The 19,477-nt window shown below is 41.8% G+C and overlaps 1 protein-coding gene across 3 annotated transcripts in view; it reads right to left on the reverse strand.

Annotated features, from left to right (window-relative positions):
- The window catches only part of PGAM5 (PGAM family member 5, mitochondrial serine/threonine protein phosphatase), a 68,132-nt gene extending 50,974 nt beyond the window's left edge, over positions 1-17,158 (reverse strand). For 2 of the 3 annotated variants that reach the window (XM_077159510.1, XM_077159509.1), the window contains exons 1-5: positions 16,952-17,158; positions 15,101-15,279; positions 8,834-8,959; positions 8,539-8,627; positions 8,165-8,298 (exon numbers count right to left, since the gene is read on the reverse strand). In XM_077159510.1, the coding sequence (XP_077015625.1) occupies positions 8,165-8,298; positions 8,539-8,627; positions 8,834-8,959; positions 15,101-15,279; positions 16,952-17,142 (719 nt within the window). In that variant the 5' untranslated portion in view covers positions 17,143-17,158. The remainder of the gene's footprint in view (positions 1-8,164; positions 8,299-8,538; positions 8,628-8,833; positions 8,960-15,100; positions 15,280-16,951) is intronic. The other variant, XM_077159511.1, reaches the window with a different exon arrangement.
- Positions 17,159-19,477: the final 2,319 nt, after the last annotated feature.

Consider the following 19,477-nt stretch of genomic DNA (forward strand, 5'->3'; position numbering starts at 1 on the left):
AATAGGGTAAGATATTGGGTAATTGGAGCTAAAGGGATATAGATTGTGCAACAGGACTGATTGTAAAAACTGAGAAATGGATAGCACAATACTAACTGTAACACAATTATGTTAAAACACTGAATGAAGCTGCATGTGAGAATGATAGAGGGAGGAGGGTTGGGGACATAAATGAAATCAGAAAGAAAGATAGATGATAAAGACTGAGATGGTATAATCTAGGAATGCCTAGAGTATATAATGACAGTGACTAAATGTACAAATTTAAAAACTGTTTTTGCATGAGGAAGAACATAGGAATGTCATTACTACAGGGTATTGAAAATAGATTGTAATTAATATTTAAAAATATTAACTCAAGAGACTAAAGCAAAAAATATTTATTTGGTACAAAATTTATATTGTGACTAGTGCATTTCCTAATATACCTTGTGTAGACAGCTTAATTGAACAACATAAGTACCTGGAACCTTCAGTGGGGTATGAGATTTTATTGGTTTCTCCAGAATGAGGCCCCAATAAATCCCGGAGTGATTTGGGCTGTGAATCAAACAGTATTTGCAAAGTCCTCTTGGGGGAATGGTGAGAAAGGGGAAAATTCAACTTCCCCAAGTTGAATTCTTGATATTCTCACAAGCAGTGTGAACAACCAAAGCTATAGGCTGAGCCCCCAGTCTTGGGGTTTGTTCATATGAAACTTAACCCCACAAAGGATAGGCTAAGCCTACTTAAAATTAGGCCTAAGAGTCACCCCCAAGAGAACTTTTGTTGCTCAGATATGTCCTCTCTCTCCAGCCAACACAACAAGCAAACTTACCATCCTCCCCCTAAGTGGGACATGACTCCCAGGGGTGTGGACCTTCCTGCCAGCGTGGGACAGAAATGCTAGAATGAGCTGAGGCTCAGCATCAAGGGACTGAGAAAACCTTCTCGATCAAAAGGGGGAAGAGTGAAATGAAACAAAATAAAGTGTCAGTGGCTGAGAGATTCCAAACAGAGCTGAAGGTTATCCTGGAGGTTATTCTTACACATTAAGTAGATATCACCTTATTAGTCAAGATGCAATGGAGAGGCTAGAGGAAACTGCCTGAAAATGTGGAGCTGTGTTCCAGTTGCCATGTTTCTTGAAGATGATTGTATAATGATATAGCTTTCACAGTGTGACTGTGTGATGTGAAAATCTTGTGTCTGATGCTCCTTTTATCTAACTTATCAACAGATGAGTAAAACAAATGGAATAAAAATAAATAATGGGGGAACAAATGCTAAAATAAATTTAGATTGAAATGCTAGTGATCAGTGAAAGGGAGGGGTAAGGGGTATGGTACGTGTGAATTTTTTTCTGTTGTGTTTTTATTTCTTTTCCTGAACTGATGCAAATATTCTAAGAAATGATCATGATGATGAATATGCAACTATGTGATATTATGAATTACTGATTATATATGTAGAATGGAATGACCATAATAAAAAAAATTTTCTATAAACAAAATTAAAAAAAATTGAGAGAGAGGTTAAATTTCTCGCAGACAAATTCTGAAAGAATTCGTCAACAAGATCACCCTACAAGAAATACTAAAGGGATTTCTGCCAGTGAAAAAAAAGACTGGGACGGAAGGTCTGGAGGCGGGCCCAGAAGTGAAGAGTACCAGTGAGGGTAACTTAAAAGATAAAGAGAGAAACAGGGAAAAGAACATACAGATCTGAAAAATAAAATTCAAAGGATAAAATGGTGAATTCAGGAAATGCCTTTTCAGTATAACTGAATGTTAATGGACTAAACTTACCAATTAAAAGATACAGATTGGCAGAATGTATTAAGAAATATAATCCAGCTATATGCTGCTTGTAAGAGACTCAGCTTAGACACAGGGATACAAATAGATTGAAAGTGAAAGCATGAAAAAGAGGCCCACACAAGTTGTAACCAAAAGAAATCAGAAGTAGCTATACTAGTATCAGACAATATATAATTTAAATGTAAAGACATCATAAGAGACAAAGAAGGACACCATATATTAATAAAAACGCAATTCATACTGATTATGTATGTAGAATGGAATGATTTTTAAATGTTTTGTTTGTAAATTTTTTTTAATTAATAAAAAAAGTTAAAAAAAAAAAAAGGCAATTCACCAAGAAGAAATAATCATAAATGTTTATGCTCCCAATCAAAGAGCTCCAAAGTACATGAGGTAAATTTTGGCAAAACTGAAGGTAGCTTTTGATGTTTCAACACTAATAATAGGAGACTTCAACACACCACTCTCCTCTGTAGATAGAACAACCAGATAGAGGATCAACAAGAAATAGAGAAGTTAAACGCCTTAATATATAAGCCAACACATACGTCATTACATCCCAAAACACTCTTCTCCAGTGCTCACAGAACAGTCTCCAGAATAGATCATATGCTATGCTGGGACACAAAACAGGTTTTTGTAAATTTAAAAACATCAAAATTATTCAAAGCACCTTCTTTGATCACAACAAAATGAAATGGATATCAATAACCACCAAAGAATGAGAACTTTCTGAAATATATGTAAACTAAATAACACCCTGTTAAACAACCAGTGGGTCAAAGAAGAAACTGCTAGAGAAATCAGTAACTCTCTGGAGACGAAGAGTGAGGATGCAAATAACAAACTCAGAATGAGAACGGGTGTGTTACCATAGATCCTGAAGAAATAAAAGAAATCATAAGAGGATACCACAAACAACTATATGCCAAAAAAAACTAGTCAACTTAGATGAAATGGACAAATCGAGGAAACATATAAACAAGTTACACTGAATCAGGAGGAAATAGAAGTTCTTAACAAGCCAGTCACAAGGAAAGAAATTCAACCAGTCATCAAGAATCTTCCTGCAGAGAAAAGCCCACGGCCAGAGGGCTTCACTGGGAAATTTTATCAAACATTCCAAAAAGAACTATCGCCAATCCTGCTCAAACTATTCCAAAAGATCAAGGAAAAAGAAATACTACCTAACTCGTTTTATGAAGCTAACATCACTTTAGTACCAAAAAAGAGCAAAGATGCTATAAGAAAGCAAAACTACTGACCAATCTCCCTAACGAAGACAGATGCAAAAATTCTCAACAAAAGACTAGCAAATCAAATCCAACAACACATTAAAAGAATTATACACCACAACCAAGTGGGGTTTATACCAGGAATGCAAGGATGGATCAACACAAGAAATCAATTTGCATAATACAGCATGTTAAGAAATTGAAAGAGAAAAATCATATGATCATCTCGACTGATGCTGAAAAAGAATTCTACAAAAGTCAATATCCTTTTCTGATAAATGCTATGACCAGCACAGCGCAGTGTTAGTACTGAAGAGAAGCAACGAGGAATTGAGAAAGAAACTCAAGAAACAGAGATATAGTTAAAGCTGGGACCAGGTGGGTCTCTGAGCTTGGATGGAGGCTCAAAGACCCCAAGAGATTCAGCACTGTTTATTTTATAGGTTTATTTTATAGGGCTACAAGGTATAGAAAGTCAAAAATGTAACTAAAGAATGGGGAAGGAGGAAGCATGAGCTGAACCATCTGCTTCCTTGTGACTGGATGAGTCAGAAAGTTACACATTTCCCAAGGCCTCCCTCCACCCCAGACTCAAGCAGCTTTGAAATAGTTTAGTCTTTCAGGACATCAGGTGCCTCTTCCCACAGAGACAGCTTTGATATATCTCTGCAGCAAGCATGTGGCCTCTGTCTCATCCACACCCAACAGATAAAAACACTTAAAAGATAAGAATCGAAGGTAACTCTTCCTCAATATGGAAAAGGGCAGATACGATAACCTGATAATGTGTATCGTACACAATGCAAAGAGACCAAAACGTTTCCCCTTACGATCGGGAATGAGAAAAGGATGCCCACTGTCACCACTATGATTAAAAATTGCACTAGAAGCTCTAGCTAGAGCCATCGGACAGGAAACAGAAATAAAAGGCATCCAAACTGGAAACGAAGAAGTAAAACTTTCATTATTTGCCGATGACATGACACTACACTTGGCAAATCCTGAGAAATATGTAACAAATTTACTTGAGCTACTAAACAAATCCAGCAAGGTTGCGGGATATAAAATGAACATGCAAAAATCTGTAACGTTTCTATACACAAGCAATGAGGTAACTGAGCAGTTAAGGAAAAAATTCCTTTCAAAATAAGAACTAAAGAAATCAAATATCCAGAAATGAACTTAAACTAGGGATGTAAAGGACTTGTACACAGAAAACTACATATCATTGCTAAAAGAAATCAAAGACCTAAACAGGGGTAAAGACATTCCCTGCTCATGGACAGGAAGGTTAAATACAGTTAAGATGTCAATTCTGCCCAAATTGATCTACAGATTGAACACAGTACCAGTCAAAATTCCAACAACCTACTTTGAAGACTTGAAAAAGCTTGTTACCAAATTCATCTGGAAGGGAAAGAGACCCCAAATAGCTAAAAGCACCTTAAAAAAAGAAGAATGAAGTGGGAGGATTAACACTTTCTGATTTTAAAACTTATAAAGCCACAGTGGTCAAAACAGCATGGTACTGGCACAAAGATAGAAATATTGACCAATGGAATCAAATCCTGATTGCAGAAACAGCCCAAGAAATCTATGATGAACTGATTTTTGACAAGGCCCCCAAATCCACTGAACTGGGACAAAATAGTCTTCTCAGTAAATGGACATGGAAGAACTGGATATCAATAGCCAAAAATTAACTCAAAGTCAATCAAACACCTAAATATAAGAGCTAGCAGCATAAAGCTCCTAAAAGAAAATGCAGGGATACATCTTCAAGACCTAGAAATAGGAGGTAGCTTCTTAAACTTTATACCCAAAGCACAAGAAACAAAAGAAAAAAATAGATAAATGGGAAATACTCAAAAATCAAATGCTTCTGCACCTCAAAAGATTTTGTCAAAAAGGTGAAGAGGCAGCCAAGTCAATGGGAGAAAATATTTGGAAATCAGACATCAGACAAAGGTTTGATATTCTGTGTACATAAAGAAATCATACAATTTAACAACAAAAGAACAAACAACCCACTTATAAAATGGGCTAAAGATATGAATAGGCATTTTTCTGAGGAGCAAATACAGATGGCTCAAAACACATGAAGAGATGTCATTTTCACTCACTGTAAGGGAAATGCAGCTCAAGACAACAATGAGATACCACCTCACACATATAAGAATGGCTGCTATTAAACAAACAGGAAACTACAACTGTTGGAGAGGATGTGGAGAAATTGGGACACTAATGCACTGCTGGTGGGAATGTATAATAGTACAGCCGGTATGGAAGACTGGCAGTTCCTTAGGAAACTAAATATTGAGTTTCTCTATGACCCAGAAATAACACTACTTGGTATATACTTAGAAGAGCTGAAAGCAATGACACTAACAGACATTTGCACACCAATACCCACAGCAGCATTATGCACAATGGCCAAAACATGGAGAGAGTCCAAATGCCCATCAACAGATAAGTGGATTAACAAAATGTGATATATACATACGATGGAATATTATGCAGCAGTAAGCCAAAATGACGTCCCAAAGCACATAACAAGATATGTGAGTCTTGTGCTTGCTTCGGCGGCACATATACTAAGATATGTGAGTCTTGAGGACATAATGCTAAGTGAAATAACCCAGACACAAAAGGATAGATGGTGTATGATTCCACTTTAATGACTATGGAAAAGGAAAAGAGGTTTTGAATACAGAATATAGGGGACTTAGAGAGACACAGAAGGTAGAGATGGGTGAACTGTAAGCTAATAAGGCTGAACTCCAATGTAAGGGGACAAATAGGAGTGAAGGTGGTTCTCTAGTGGGTCTGTAAGTAATATTACCATACTGAAGATGAACAAGATTGAAAAGGGGTTCTATAGACCTATGTGTCCCACTGATAAACACTAGAAATATAAATAAGTTCTTGCAAGAACTACTTCAAAGGTATGATTCTTGTACAAAGAGTATTGCAGTTCAAGGCATAGAGGGAAAACTGCTATTGCATGCTGTGGGCTATACAGGAAAACATCAGCAGTACCACAGCAACACCTGGGGTAAACAACGCCAAGAGGGACAGCAGATAAGGGGAGTGTAGATTTCCTATTTGGTGAGGATGTGTTTACTGGTTATCTTTCTCTTGGAAACAATGAAATTATCTAAAATTGGGTGTTGATGGACTGTGGACTTGGTCATTGTACATGATGCCAAATGAATGCAGATGGCTGAAGGAGGCACTAACTGAGAAGCAGATTGGTGAATGATGGTGTACACATATGATCAAACACTGGGCTGCTACAAATGGGAAGGAAGTTGTGAGGCACGTAACAATGTGAATGAACCTGTGGCACATTTGGTGAAGCAAAATAAGCCAGAAACAAAAGAGTAATTATTGCATGGTCTCATTTAAAAAAATGCTTATAAGAAAACAGGGGCCTAGATTGTAAGTTCTTACAACAGTCACATTTAGTTAAAATGGTAGTCATTATGTCTGCATTTTCAAAGGCTGATTTATATGTGTATAACCCGATATTTAGAGATAGGAACGAAGCCGATCAGATCAGGATTAAGGTAATTCCAAACACAGGGGTAAAGACACTATCTATATTTCAGAACTGCACCTACTCTTTGAGACCCAAAGAAGAAAGTTTTATTTTTTCCAGAAACTAGATTTTCTGTAGCATATAATCTAAATCAACCTGTCTGGATAGCTTATTTAAACAACAGAAACACAGGAAGTCCAGAGTAAGAATGAGGGCTTTTAATCCTGTATAGCTTAATGTAATGCCTGGATACACTCTAGAGTATATTAAGCAGATAATCAAAAAGTATTGGCAAAGTCCCTTGAGGGATGGGAGAAAAATGTGCATCTGTTAAACTCTACCACCGGGGTAGCCCCTGATACTGTGTCAAACATTAGAGACACCCAAATCAATAGGCCAAGCCCTTGGTCTTGAGGCTTGCTCTTGTGAAGCTTATGTAGGTAGCAGAGAAGCTTAGCCTATCTATCGGCATGCCTAAGAGTTACTTCTGGAGGACCTCTTTTGTTGCTCAGATGTGGCCTCAGTCTCTCTAAGCCCAACTCTGCAAGTGAAATCACTGCCCTCCCCACTATGTGAGACATGACATCCAGGGGTAAAAGTCTCCCTGGCACCGTGGGAGAGGACTCCCAGGGATGAATCTGGACCTGGCACTGTGGGATCAACAATTCCATCCTGACCAAAGGGGGGAGAAGAAGTTTAACAAATAAGGTATCAGTGGCTGAGAGAGTTCAAATAGAGTCAAGAGGCTACTCTGGAGGTCACGCTTACACAAGCTTCAGTTAGACCTTAGTACCTATCATAACTTGCCAAACCACAACCAAAACCATTCCAGCCAATCCGAAAAAACGCCTAGGGCAATATATAAGATTATACAAAGGTTAGGGTTAGGGTACTAGGGTAACTTTCCAGAAAACTACAACTTGCAGATGGGTCCCTGAACCAGATAAGTCCTGAAACCTAGAGGGCTCAGCTTCTCCAGAACATCAGCTAGTTCCATCTCCCTACCCCAAATTATTGACAGCCCTCCCAACATGAAAACTTTAGAATGGCTATAGCCCAAATACCCACTAAAGAGTGAGAGAAAGACCAAAGGTAATGGTAGATTATACAGAGATGGTAGGGTTTTACAAATGAGTATGACTGATGAATCATCATATTGATATTTCTATCAGTCTCCAGTACCTTAGAGCAGCCAGAAGTGAAAAGCTAATATTGTGGAAATGTAACCCATACCAAACTCTGAAATGTGTTCTACAACTAACTATGGTGCTGTGCTTTGAAATTTACTGCTTTTTTTGTATGTATGTCTTTTCACACACAGATACACACACAAAAAGTCAATTGTGATGATAAAAATATATATTCCTTGCAACCTCCAATGTTCTGGAGCAGCCAGAAGGGAAAATCTGAGATGCTGGTATGGTTTGCCCATGACAAGCTGTGGAATCTGTCCTATAACTACTTGTTGAAGAGTGCTTTGAAAACTACTGCTGTTTTCTTTGTTTGCTCTGTATATAAGTTATACAATAAAAAAGTTAAAAGGAATAAAAAATAAAAACGGCCAGGGCCCAGAGCCCAGCCCTGACCTGCACACGATATAACGGATGACGTTGGCGTGGCAGATGAAGATCTCGTAACTGTCCTCCTCCTGCTTGGCGTCCGCCCGGTGGATGTAGTTCCGAAATGCGGCCTCAATTCGGGCTCCATCTTCATAATACTGCTAGGGACAAAGCAGAGAACCGTAAGTGTGAAACAGACAAAGGGAACCCTGTCAACTCTCAGGGCACATCAGAAAAGGAACAAAACACATTCAGTTCCCAGGCAGCAACCGCAAGGGGCGTGAGGAGCTGGGCCCCAGGAGCGTGAGCAAGGAGAGGCGTCAGCTAAGGGGAACGCGTGGGCTGCAGCCCCCAAGGAGGGCACCCACCCCTCGCCATCGCTCAAGTGTGTGCATATTTACCACGGCTTCTGGCTTCCAGTGGGACACAGGCGGATCTGGCTCGATGGGGGCACCTTCCCTGAGCAGATCTGTGCTGACTCTGTGGACTCCTAAAGAGAAACGCAGAGGTTCTCAGTCATATACATGACAGGTTCTCTCACATCCATGCCTAGACTCCTCGAGGGAGAGCCTGCCTGTCCCCTGTTTCCTGATAACAGCTCTGTGCTCTACCCAAGAGCTCAGGCCATCAGTGCCTGCCATCGGCTAGAAGGGCACACCTGTCTGGCCACTACCCTCCCATGTGTGCTGGACCCACCTGGCAGGTGTTTGCTGATTATTTCTGCTGTTTCTACTGCTCGGGTCATGGAGGAATGTACAATTTTATCAAACTTCAACCCCAAGCTTGCAAGTCGAAGACCAGTTAGTTCAGCTTGTTCACGGCCTGAAAGTTGAAACATACTTTAGAATTACAGATACCTGAATTCCTTCCTCGATACACTTAACAGAGCTTAAGCCCATATTACGCAGCAGGCACTGCTAAAGGAAAATAAGACAGGCATCCTATCCTCACTGAGCTTCAGCCTGGGTGTGAGAAGCATTCAAAAGATAAAATCAAGGAGCTCACCTGGTTTTCTTTCAACCACCATGCAGAGAAAAAGAATCTGAACCCACTAATAATGACAGAAGTTGATCATCTGCATGGGACAGAGTTCTGCTTACTATTTCTGGGCTCACGTCCCATTCTTATCCCACTACATCCAACAACTGAATTTAAACACCTTCTACCGACCAACCAATTATTTGATTGTTCCAGACTTCAACATAAAAACGCGACCATTTCAGTGCTCCAAGTAGAGATAGAATGCAGATACAAATGCTTTCACCCAAACACATTTTTAGAATCTAGTTTTTAAAAGTGCTTAAAAAGCCAGTCCCAATTATTCAGTGACATTCATATATGCCGCTTCCCTTCCCATTTTTAAAAGCCCATTTTGCGTCCAAGAGAAGCAGAAGAAACGGCTGGCTGCAGGTCCGGCCAGTATGCCCATTTACCCTCTTCCAAACATGTGCACATGGCTAATATCACATTCCAAAAAGTAATTTTTTAAAAACGTGAGCTCTCTCTTAGTGTGCATCTCCTTTTCCAGGAATCCCCCTGCAGATGTGTCTGCACACGGGTGCACACACATAGAGCGGCGGGGTGCTCCTGGCAGCTCCGTCTGTGACAGCAAGAAGCGGGGACCAGGGATGACGGCCTCTGCGCTGTGGTGGAAAAGTCTCCCTCAGAATCAGCTGGTCAAAGGGCAAATCCCACTTGCCTGGAACTCGGGGGCAAGAGACTGGAAGACTACACAAACAAAGGAAAACAGACTCTCCAAGAGCGGAAGCAAGGTTCACATCCCGGACCTGCTGTCAGGACCCCTTGCCCTTGCTCCGTCCCCTCAGCCTGGCAGGAATACAGCCGCATCATCCCACACAGATGCAGGCTGTAGAGCCACTTGCAGTGGCAAGCTAGCACCCCACGCACATCTGTGCACAGGGACAGAGGGTGGAACAAGCCGCTGAGGAGGATGGACTCAAAAATGCCCCCACCCCCATGGGAGGGAGCAGGAGACCGCAGCAGAACTGCTGCCCAGAAACCCCCACTCAACCCAGTCTCGCTCCGCTGCACCGCCCAGACACAGAGCAGACCCTTCTGGGCTGACCCCATTTGGGTTCCAGTGGGATAACCTGATGGGGAAGAGACCAGAGCCCCACAGAAAAACAGGGGGAGGGGTGCTGTAAGACAAGTACAGATCCCAGAACTTAGGGGGATGAAAAGGGGGCACTGAGCTGGGGAGAAAATTCTGCACAAAAACAAACAGAACAGATCAAGATTTTGGAAGAAATAGCTGAGAAAAACAGTCTTTCTTCTGCAGGTTAAACAACTGCATAAAAAGTACAAACTTAAAAACTGTAATTCATATCCAGGGCAAAAAATAGTACAGAAGACCTAATAAAATCTAAGCAGTTGCTACTTTTGGGGGGATGCTGGGTACTATGACCCCACAGAAATAAAACAATATCAGAGGCTACTATGAACAGTTGCATGCCAATACACTGTGTAAATGAAATGCGGTCTCCTAGAAACACATGAACCTCAACAAACTAATCACAAGTAACAAGATGGAATTAGTCATCAAAAACCTACCCAAGGGCGGGTCACGGTGGCTCAGCAGGTAAGAATGCTTGCCTGCCAAGTCTGAGGACCTGGGTTTGATTCCCGGTGCCTGCCCATGTGAAAAAAAAAAAAAAAAAAAAAAAAAACCTACCCAAAATAAAACCTAGGACTACATGGCTTCACAGGTGAATTTTACCAAATAATACAATCCTTCTCAAACCCTACCAAAAAACTGAAGAGGGGGTAACACTACTGTGTGCCCCAGAAAAGCTGTGTTCTTTAATTCTGATTCAATATTGTAGGGTGAAATTCTTTTGATTGGATGGCTTCCATGGAGAAGTGACTCTACCCTTCAAGGTGGGTCTTGATTAGTTCTGCAGTCTTTTAAAAGAGGAAACATTTTGGAGAGAGCTCAGAGTCAAGAGATGTGGACAGGGCAGGCAGTGGTGGCGCTGTCACAGAGTTTTCTCCTGCCACTCTGGAGACCTGAGTTCAATTTCTGGTGTCTACCCATACCAAAAAAAAAAAGAGAGAGAGAGAGATGCAGACATTTGGAGATGCTTGGAGTACTGACAGAGCAGGTGCCAAAAGAGAAATTTGGAGATGCAGAGCCCAGCAGACGTCACCATGTGCCTTCGTATGAGATGCTAACCAAACCAGAATCCAAAGTTGTGCCCTGGAGGAGCTAAGTGGCGCCCAATCACTTAGACAGAAAACCACTAATATCAGAGGCTGGAAGCAATGGAACCTGAACAAGGACCAGCAGGTGCCAGCCACATGCCTCCCGATGTGACAGACAAAGGCCTTTCTGAGTCAGGGTATCTTTCTTAGAATGCCTTAGTTTGGACATTTTCATGGCCTTAAAACTGTAAAATTATAACTTAACAAATTCCCTTTTTAAAAGCTATCCCATTTATATTATATTGCATTCTAGCAGCATTTAACAAACTAAAACTATGTAACTCATTACATTAACGTCACCCTAATACCAAGACCTAATAAAGACACTAAAAGAAAAGAAAATACCAGCACAATTTCTCTAATGAATATTCATGCAAAAATCCTCAACACAGTATTTATAAATCAAATCCAACAGCACATTAAAATAATTATATACCATGATCATGTGGGTTTTATTCCAGGTTACAACACAAGAAAATCAAATAACTATCCTAACAAATGGAAGGGGAAAAAACATATGATCTCACTGATTGAAGGAGAATGTATTTGACAAAATCTACTACTAACATACTCAATGGTAAAAGACTGAGAGCTTTCCTTTCTAAAATCAGGAACAAGACAAGGATATCCACTGTCAACACAGTTATTCACCATTGTGCTGTGCTAGAAGGTCTAGCTAGGGCATAAAAATAAATAAAAAGCATCCAAATTGGAAAGGAAGAAGTAAAACTATCACGGATGGCAGATGACATGGACCTATATTTAGAAAGTGCCCCCTCCCCCCAAAAATGAACCAAGCAAAGCTACCTGAACTAATATATGAGCTCAGCGAAGTGGCAGGATACCAGACCAACATGCAAAAACCAGTGCTGTTGTTACAAACTTGTAATAAGCTTTATGAGAAGTTAAATCAAGAAAAAAATTCCATTCCCAATAGCAACTAAAGGAATCACATATCTAGGAACAAACTTAACCAAGGATGTAAAGGACTTGTACATAGAAAACTACAAAACTTTGCTAAAAGAAATCAAAGACCTAAATAAATGGAAAAATATTCCATGTTTGTGGGCTGAAAGGCTAAATATCATTAAGATATCAATTCTACCCAAACTGATCTACAGATCCAATGTAATACCAATCAAAATTCCAACAGACTACTTTACAGAAATAGAAAAGTTAATTATAAAATTTATTTGAAAGGGTAAAGGATCTCAGCCAAAAAATCTTGAAAAAGAACATGACAGGAAGACTCATGCTTCCTGATTTTAAAGCATATTATAAAACCACAGTGATCAAAACAGTATGGTACTGGCATAAAGATGGACATATTAATAATGGAATCTAATTTAAAGTTCAGAAACACACCCTTGGATCTGTGGTCAACTGATTTTTGACAAGGCTCCAAAATTCACTCCACTGGGTCAGAACAGTCTCTTCAAAAAATGGTGTTGGGAAAAGTGGATATCTATATCCAAAAGAATGAAAGAGGGCCTCTGAAACCCTATCCAAAATTAAACTCAAAATGGATCAAAGACCCAATGTGAGAATCAGGACCATAAAACTTTTAGAAGAAAACGTAGGGAAACATCTTCAAGATCTAGTGATAGGTAGTAGTTTCTTAGACTTTACACCCAAAGCACAAGCAATGAAAGAAAAAAACAGACAAATGGGACCTCCTCATAAGTGAATACTTCTGTGCTTCAAAGGACTTTGTCAAAAGGGTGAAAGGCACCCAACTCAGTGGGAGAGAATATTTGGAAACCACTTATCTCATATGGGTTAAATATCCAAGATGTATAAAGAATCTTACAACTCAACCATAAAAAGACAAACAACCCAATTATAAAATGGACAAAAGACATAAATAGACATTTTTCCAAAGAGGAAACACAGGTGGCACATGAAAATATGCTGACCTTCACTAGCTATCAGGGAAAAGCAAATCAAAACCACAGTGAGACCTCATTTCACACCTACAAGTGTTGGAGAGGATGTGGAGAAACTGAAACACTTACTTGCTGCTGGCGGGAATGTAAAATGGAACAGCTGATGTGGAATAGGGTTTGGTGGCTCCTCAGGAAACTAGTAAACAGTTCCCCTATGACCCAGTAATTCCATTAAGCAGGACGTGTGCAGATATCTGTTCACCAATGCTCATAGCAGCACTATTCACAACTGCCAAAAGATGGAAACATCCCAAGTGTCCATCAACCGATGGATGTGATAGACACACATGATGGGATATCATTCAGTAGTAAGAGGAATGAATCCTGAAACGTGACGAGGGTGAACCTTAAGGACAGCATGCTCAGCGAAAGTCAGACGCAAAGGGTCACATACTGCATGACCTCACCAGTAAGAGCTAATTACAATATGCAAATAAAGAGATAAAATGCAGAACACAGGCTATCAGAATACAGAAAGAGGCTGGAAAATGGGTGGAACCCAAACATTCGGAAATGACAGAGGTGACAGCAGCATATTATTGGGGGTATCATTAATAATGTGAACTGTGAGTGGATGTGGTTCAAAGGGGCGGAGTCACGTATGTCACAGATCTGTGTAACACGACGAGTCCTATGGTGGACAATGACGGTGGCTATACAAATATAAAAAAGTTCTCACATAAACTAGATAGAACCAATACACAATTTCGTAGGCGTTATTAGAAGGGTAAATGGGGAAAACGCACCTATTGAAAACTAGGGACTGCAGTTAACAGTAATTAATATTTTTTTACCAACAGTAACAAATGTCCACACCAGTGCTATGGGTCAGTAACGGGCGGGGGATAAGGGGTAGGGAATACTTTGGGTTTTCTATTTCATTTTATTTCTTTTTCTAGAGTAATAAAAATGTCTTAAAATTGATCATGGTGTTGAATGTACAACTATGTGATGATATTGTAAGCCACTGATTGTATACTTTGGATGAATTTATGGCATGTGAATATCTCAATAAAATTACATTAAAAAAGTGAAAATTTTAAGTCATATACATTACCAGAATAAAAATTAAAAGATAAAAGAAAGCATAGGCCTGTACAATTCAGTCAACTCTATTGTAAACAATGGATTATAGTTAATAGTACAATTATTAAAATATTTCTTCACGAATTATAACAAATGTATCACACTTAAGCAAAGTGTTAATAACAGGGTGTATATTGGGGGGGGAATACAACCTAAAGTAAACTATGGACCGTTGTTAATAGTACAATTATAATATTCTTTCATCAATTGTAACAAAAGTACCACACTAATGCAAAGTGTTAATAATGGGAGGATTATATGTGAACGCACATGATTTTTCAGTTAAAGTACAACTTCTCTCATTTAAAAATACATAAAACTATATTTAAAAAAAAGACGTCAATACACCTACAGTGGGGACTGGTTAGATTTTATACAGCTAAACACCATAAACAGACAGATGTGTAAGATCTGAATAGAAGGTTCTTCAGCATATTAAGTAAAAAAAACAAAAAACAGGATAGGTTATGCTCTTGAGAGCATAAAGGGAAGAACACACTGCGCTCACGTGTGCAATGAATCTGACCACATTCAGGTAAAATCTATCAATCTTTTTCTTGGGTTAAAGGACATTTTAAAAGGTACATCCTGGGTCACAGCGAGGCTCCACTGCTAATTAAGGCATGTGAGTCTGCAACACAGATTCACGGGCACCACTAAGAGGTGGACCAGAGGGGATCAGGAGGCTCGTGAAACCCCCACCACATACCCAGCAGGGTCAGAGTGCGGTCCTTCTCCAGGGAGCCATCCACGTGGTACTGGGAGTGCCTGATGAGGAAGATGTGTCGTGTGGCCTTGGCTTTGCAGTGGTCCAGTCTGGACGCCAGTTCTTCTTCTCCAGATTCCAGGTTTCTTTTCCGCAGGTTGATGAGAGACAGTGGTTCTCGCCTAATATTAAAATAGACTGCTTTGTCCCCATGACCCCTGGTTACAACACACCTTCGATTATTTTCAACCACATGTTACTTCCAAATTGTCAGACTAATTGGGAAGAGCAATCTTTCAGACTTCAGCGTGCATGGGAAGAGGTCATGGCCTCCGTCACTCATTAGGGGCCTTGCCATCATCACCAGGGAACCCAGCCTCTCAGTGCACAAGTCACTCATCCCACAGAGTGAGAACCAGGTCTGTTCCAGGAACCGTTCACACAGTGAACAAAACAGACAAGTGTATGCACAGGCAATCTGGGTTCCAAGAAGGAGAGACAGATGGCTGCCCAAAAAAAAAACAATGTCAGTAACCAATAAATGATACAGAGAAAATGAAACCAGGTATTATGAAGGAGTATAGTGAGGAAACTAGGTATGGATCTATGGAAACTGTACTACCTTTCCATTTTTTCTCTCAATTTATAACTGTTCTAAAATAGTTTACAGTTAAAGGTAAAAAGAAAATTTTTTTTGAAAAGATATCAAAATTCCTGTCAAAACTGTACTCACAATAAACAATACTCCTGTGCCTGGGACTGAAGTACCAAATGTGAGGAGAGGAACTGGGTAAACCATTCCACACCAGCCACCCTTGCCCCTTGGCCAAGCTCCATCCAGTAAAAATATGTCAGCAACACAAATACTATTTTATTTTCTAATAGATACATATGAAAAGTAAATACAAATGGGTGAGGGTAGGCCACAGTGGCTCAGTGGCAAAGCTCTCGCCTGCCATACCAGAGACCCGGGTTTGATTCCCGGTGCCTGCCCATGTATTAAAAAAAACAGAAAGAAAGAAATTGGTGAAGTTTCAGTAATATTTTATTTAACCCAATATAACAAAAACATTATCATTCCAATATATAATCAATATTGACGTTTTTTGGGTACTCCTTTGGTTTTCAAATTTAAATAAAATTAAAAATATGTTCCTAAATCACAATGATCACATTTTAAGTGCCCAAAAGCACGAGACCAGCGGCTGCGAGAACAGCGGCTGCGACACCAGACCCTGAGCCCAGAGACTCGTGTTTCAACTCACAAGACCTGCTAGCCACATCGTCCCACAAACAGGAGGTTGATTCACACAAATCCCTCTGCAGAGTCCCCCTTTAGGGTCAGATCACTCACTGCCCCAGCATGCAATCTATCTTAGGACTCGGACGTCCAACTCTTTCTCTTAGCTGTCAACACATCGGGCCAATTCCCAGATAAAAAAAGTTGAAAACAACAAGGGTGTCAGCCTTCCAGTGTTCTGAGCCTCTGTCCTAGACTAAAACTAACCCCTCGGGGAATGGTGAGGTGCCGCGCTCTCCTAGTTTCACCAACTGCTTGAAACAAGGACCCTGTACACACGCGAAAGCTGAGGGTCGCCCAAAATCACTCAGGCTGCGTGCTGCCCTCCCTTTCCTGAAGCTGACAACATAAACCGTAAGACACCTGGGCCGGGGGCACGAGGCAACCGCTCCCACCTGAGGAAGAGAACGCCGCCCGGCAACAGGCCGGCTCCCTCCGCGCGGACGCTCTCCGCGCTTCGGACCCCTCCCCCCCTTCCCCCAAGACCCATCCAGAGGCCGCCCCTGCCCCTTTCCCCGGAGAACGGCCCCATCCCCCTTCCCCGGGCGGCGCACCTGTCCCAGTTGGGATCCCAGACCCCGGGCCCGGGCCGCACTCCTACGGCCCAACCCGGAGGCTCAGGGGCGCGTGGCCCCGCGTCTCCGCCCCCGCGGGGCTTCCCCACAGCTACGGCCGAGAAGAGCACGGCAGCCGAGCCCCCGGCCAGCCCGCAGGCCGCCAGCTTCAGCGCCTGCCGGAACGCCATGCCGACCCGCTCCCGCGCAGAGCGCCGCGCATGCGCTCACCGGCGCCGACGGCGCACCGCGAGGGACACGCTTCTCCCCGACGTTCGCTTCCGCCCGGCGCCGGCGGCTTCCGGCGGCGGGAAGAGGCGGCCTCGCCCTGCTCGCTTCACCGAGACCCTCTCGGAACTTTCTGCGGGAGGCCCGTGGCCGGTACCCGGCGCCCGGCGCTGCTGGACCAGAGAGGCGGAGCAGACTGAGCGATGAGACGTGGGGGTGGTGGGCCAGACGCAGGCAGGGCTGCCGGGGCGGCCCTTGAGCCGTGTCCTGAGGGGAGGAAGGAGGGTGAGGGCGAAGCCGCAGCGGCCGGGCCTGCTCCGGTACCGCGGGGTTTAGTTTAAGTGAACGGGGACCTCTGCTGGCTTTCAACTTGGGACGAGACAAGATCGGCCTTTTTTTTTTTTTTAAATCACTCTGGTTTTGGAGAATGAACTCATCCTGAGGTAGTTTACAAGTTTAACGTCAGTATTGTGTAACTTTATGCATGCATGTGTATCACTTTATGCATTTAATGTGTATTACTCTGTATATTTGTGTGCATCACTCTATAAATTTTTGCATTTATAAATATATATAAATGCAAGCTTTCTCGAAGGAAGAAAAACAGATGTCTGCTGTGCTGCTAATGACGTCCAGGCTTAAGCATATCCGAAGATAGTGGCGTGCAAAACAGGATGTCTGCTAGACCTGTTCTTGTCACATCCAGGAGCTGCCGGTATCAGCCAGAAGAGCTCTGCTGTTCTCCCCTGCAAGTTCTGTTTCTGTACTTTTCCAGTGTTTACGGCCCGTTACCTTAGTAACTCCCACCCTGCTCACTAGCCTATAAATCTGGAAACAAAGACTATTCGGCGCTCAAACTTTGGACAGGAGTCCTCTGAGACTGCTAGGGCAATAAAAGTTTTATCCACTTCTCAGAGGCTCTGGTGCTTTCTTGGGTGTTGTTTGGAATCTTCCCTACTTCAATCCCACGGAATTACCCAGGCCTCTGCTGAAGATGATGTATTAAACCCATACATTTATATCTACCCCCTCCAGAAACACTACTAAAAGGACAGTAAAGTAAATAAACACTTAAATCCATAAGAACAAAGAAAAATCCACAAGACCAGGCAATACCAGAGATTGCTGTGAACAAATTTTGAAGTAGAAAAGCAGAATTTTATTGACCTGAGAAAACTGAACACCTGCTTACCCAGAGGTAAGCCAAGAAGCAAGCTCATTTAGTCCAGTGGTTCCTGAAAAGACTCAGGAATTAGAAGCCCTGGTACCTTTGAGGAGGGGGGTGGGGGGTGGAAATAAAAGCAGGAGTACCAGCTGGACATCTGCAAGGAGCCAGCTGCCCTCCACACCCTTTTCTTCGCTGGTACTTAAGGTGAAAACCTCATCTACACTGTTCATTCCAGAGGACTTGAGCCAGAAGGACTCCAGATTTGAGGACACCAGACATTAGCAGAAGATGGAGTACAGAAATAAAGATGGTGTGCCAGTTTGAATCTCTTGTAGATCCAGGAAAAACCATGTCCTTTAGTCCTCATTCAGTATTGCTGAGTGGGATCTTTCTGATCATTTCCATGGAGATGTGACCCACCCAATCGTGGGTGGTAATTTTTGATTAGATGGTTTCCACAGAGATGTGTCTCTACCCATTCAAGGTGCTTGCTTGAGGCAATCATTTTGGAAAAAGCTTTAACAGCCCACGCAGCCAGAGACCTTTGGAGTTAAAGGGAGCTTCATGACTCGAGAAGCCTGGAGAGAAGGCTAGCAGATGTGGCCACATTTACCAGTTGCCTTTCCGGCTGAGAGAGAAAGCTGAACCAAGGCGTCTTTCCCTGCACACCTTAATTTAGATATTTTCATGGCCTTAGAACTGTGAACTTGCAACTTTACAGAATCCCTCTTTCTAAAGCTGTTGCATTTCTACTATATCACATTCCAACAGCTTACAAACTAGAACAAATGGGATTATGTGAAATTCACGTACTGAATAGTAGGACCTCCAATCCCTTTCCTCCAGTTGTCCCTAAGGATTTGGGCCATTAGTCTTACACCATGCTCCACCACTACCTTCCCCCAAGCAGAAATTAGAAACTTCTTCTCTGGAGAAACTGAACAGTGAAAGAGAAAAGACCTTAATGATTGGCAATGGGTGATCCTGGACAAAACTGAAGCCCACCATTTAACAAATGCAGCCCCTGCATGTGGAGATTAATATTTGACTAAATATGAATTGACAATCAAAAGTCAGCCATTTGAAGAAATCCTATTTATGTGACATCTGAGACTCAGAGTTAGAGCTCT

This window comes from Tamandua tetradactyla, chromosome 5 (assembly GCF_023851605.1).
Source record: "Tamandua tetradactyla isolate mTamTet1 chromosome 5, mTamTet1.pri, whole genome shotgun sequence".
Classification (NCBI taxonomy): domain Eukaryota; kingdom Metazoa; phylum Chordata; class Mammalia; order Pilosa; family Myrmecophagidae; genus Tamandua; species Tamandua tetradactyla.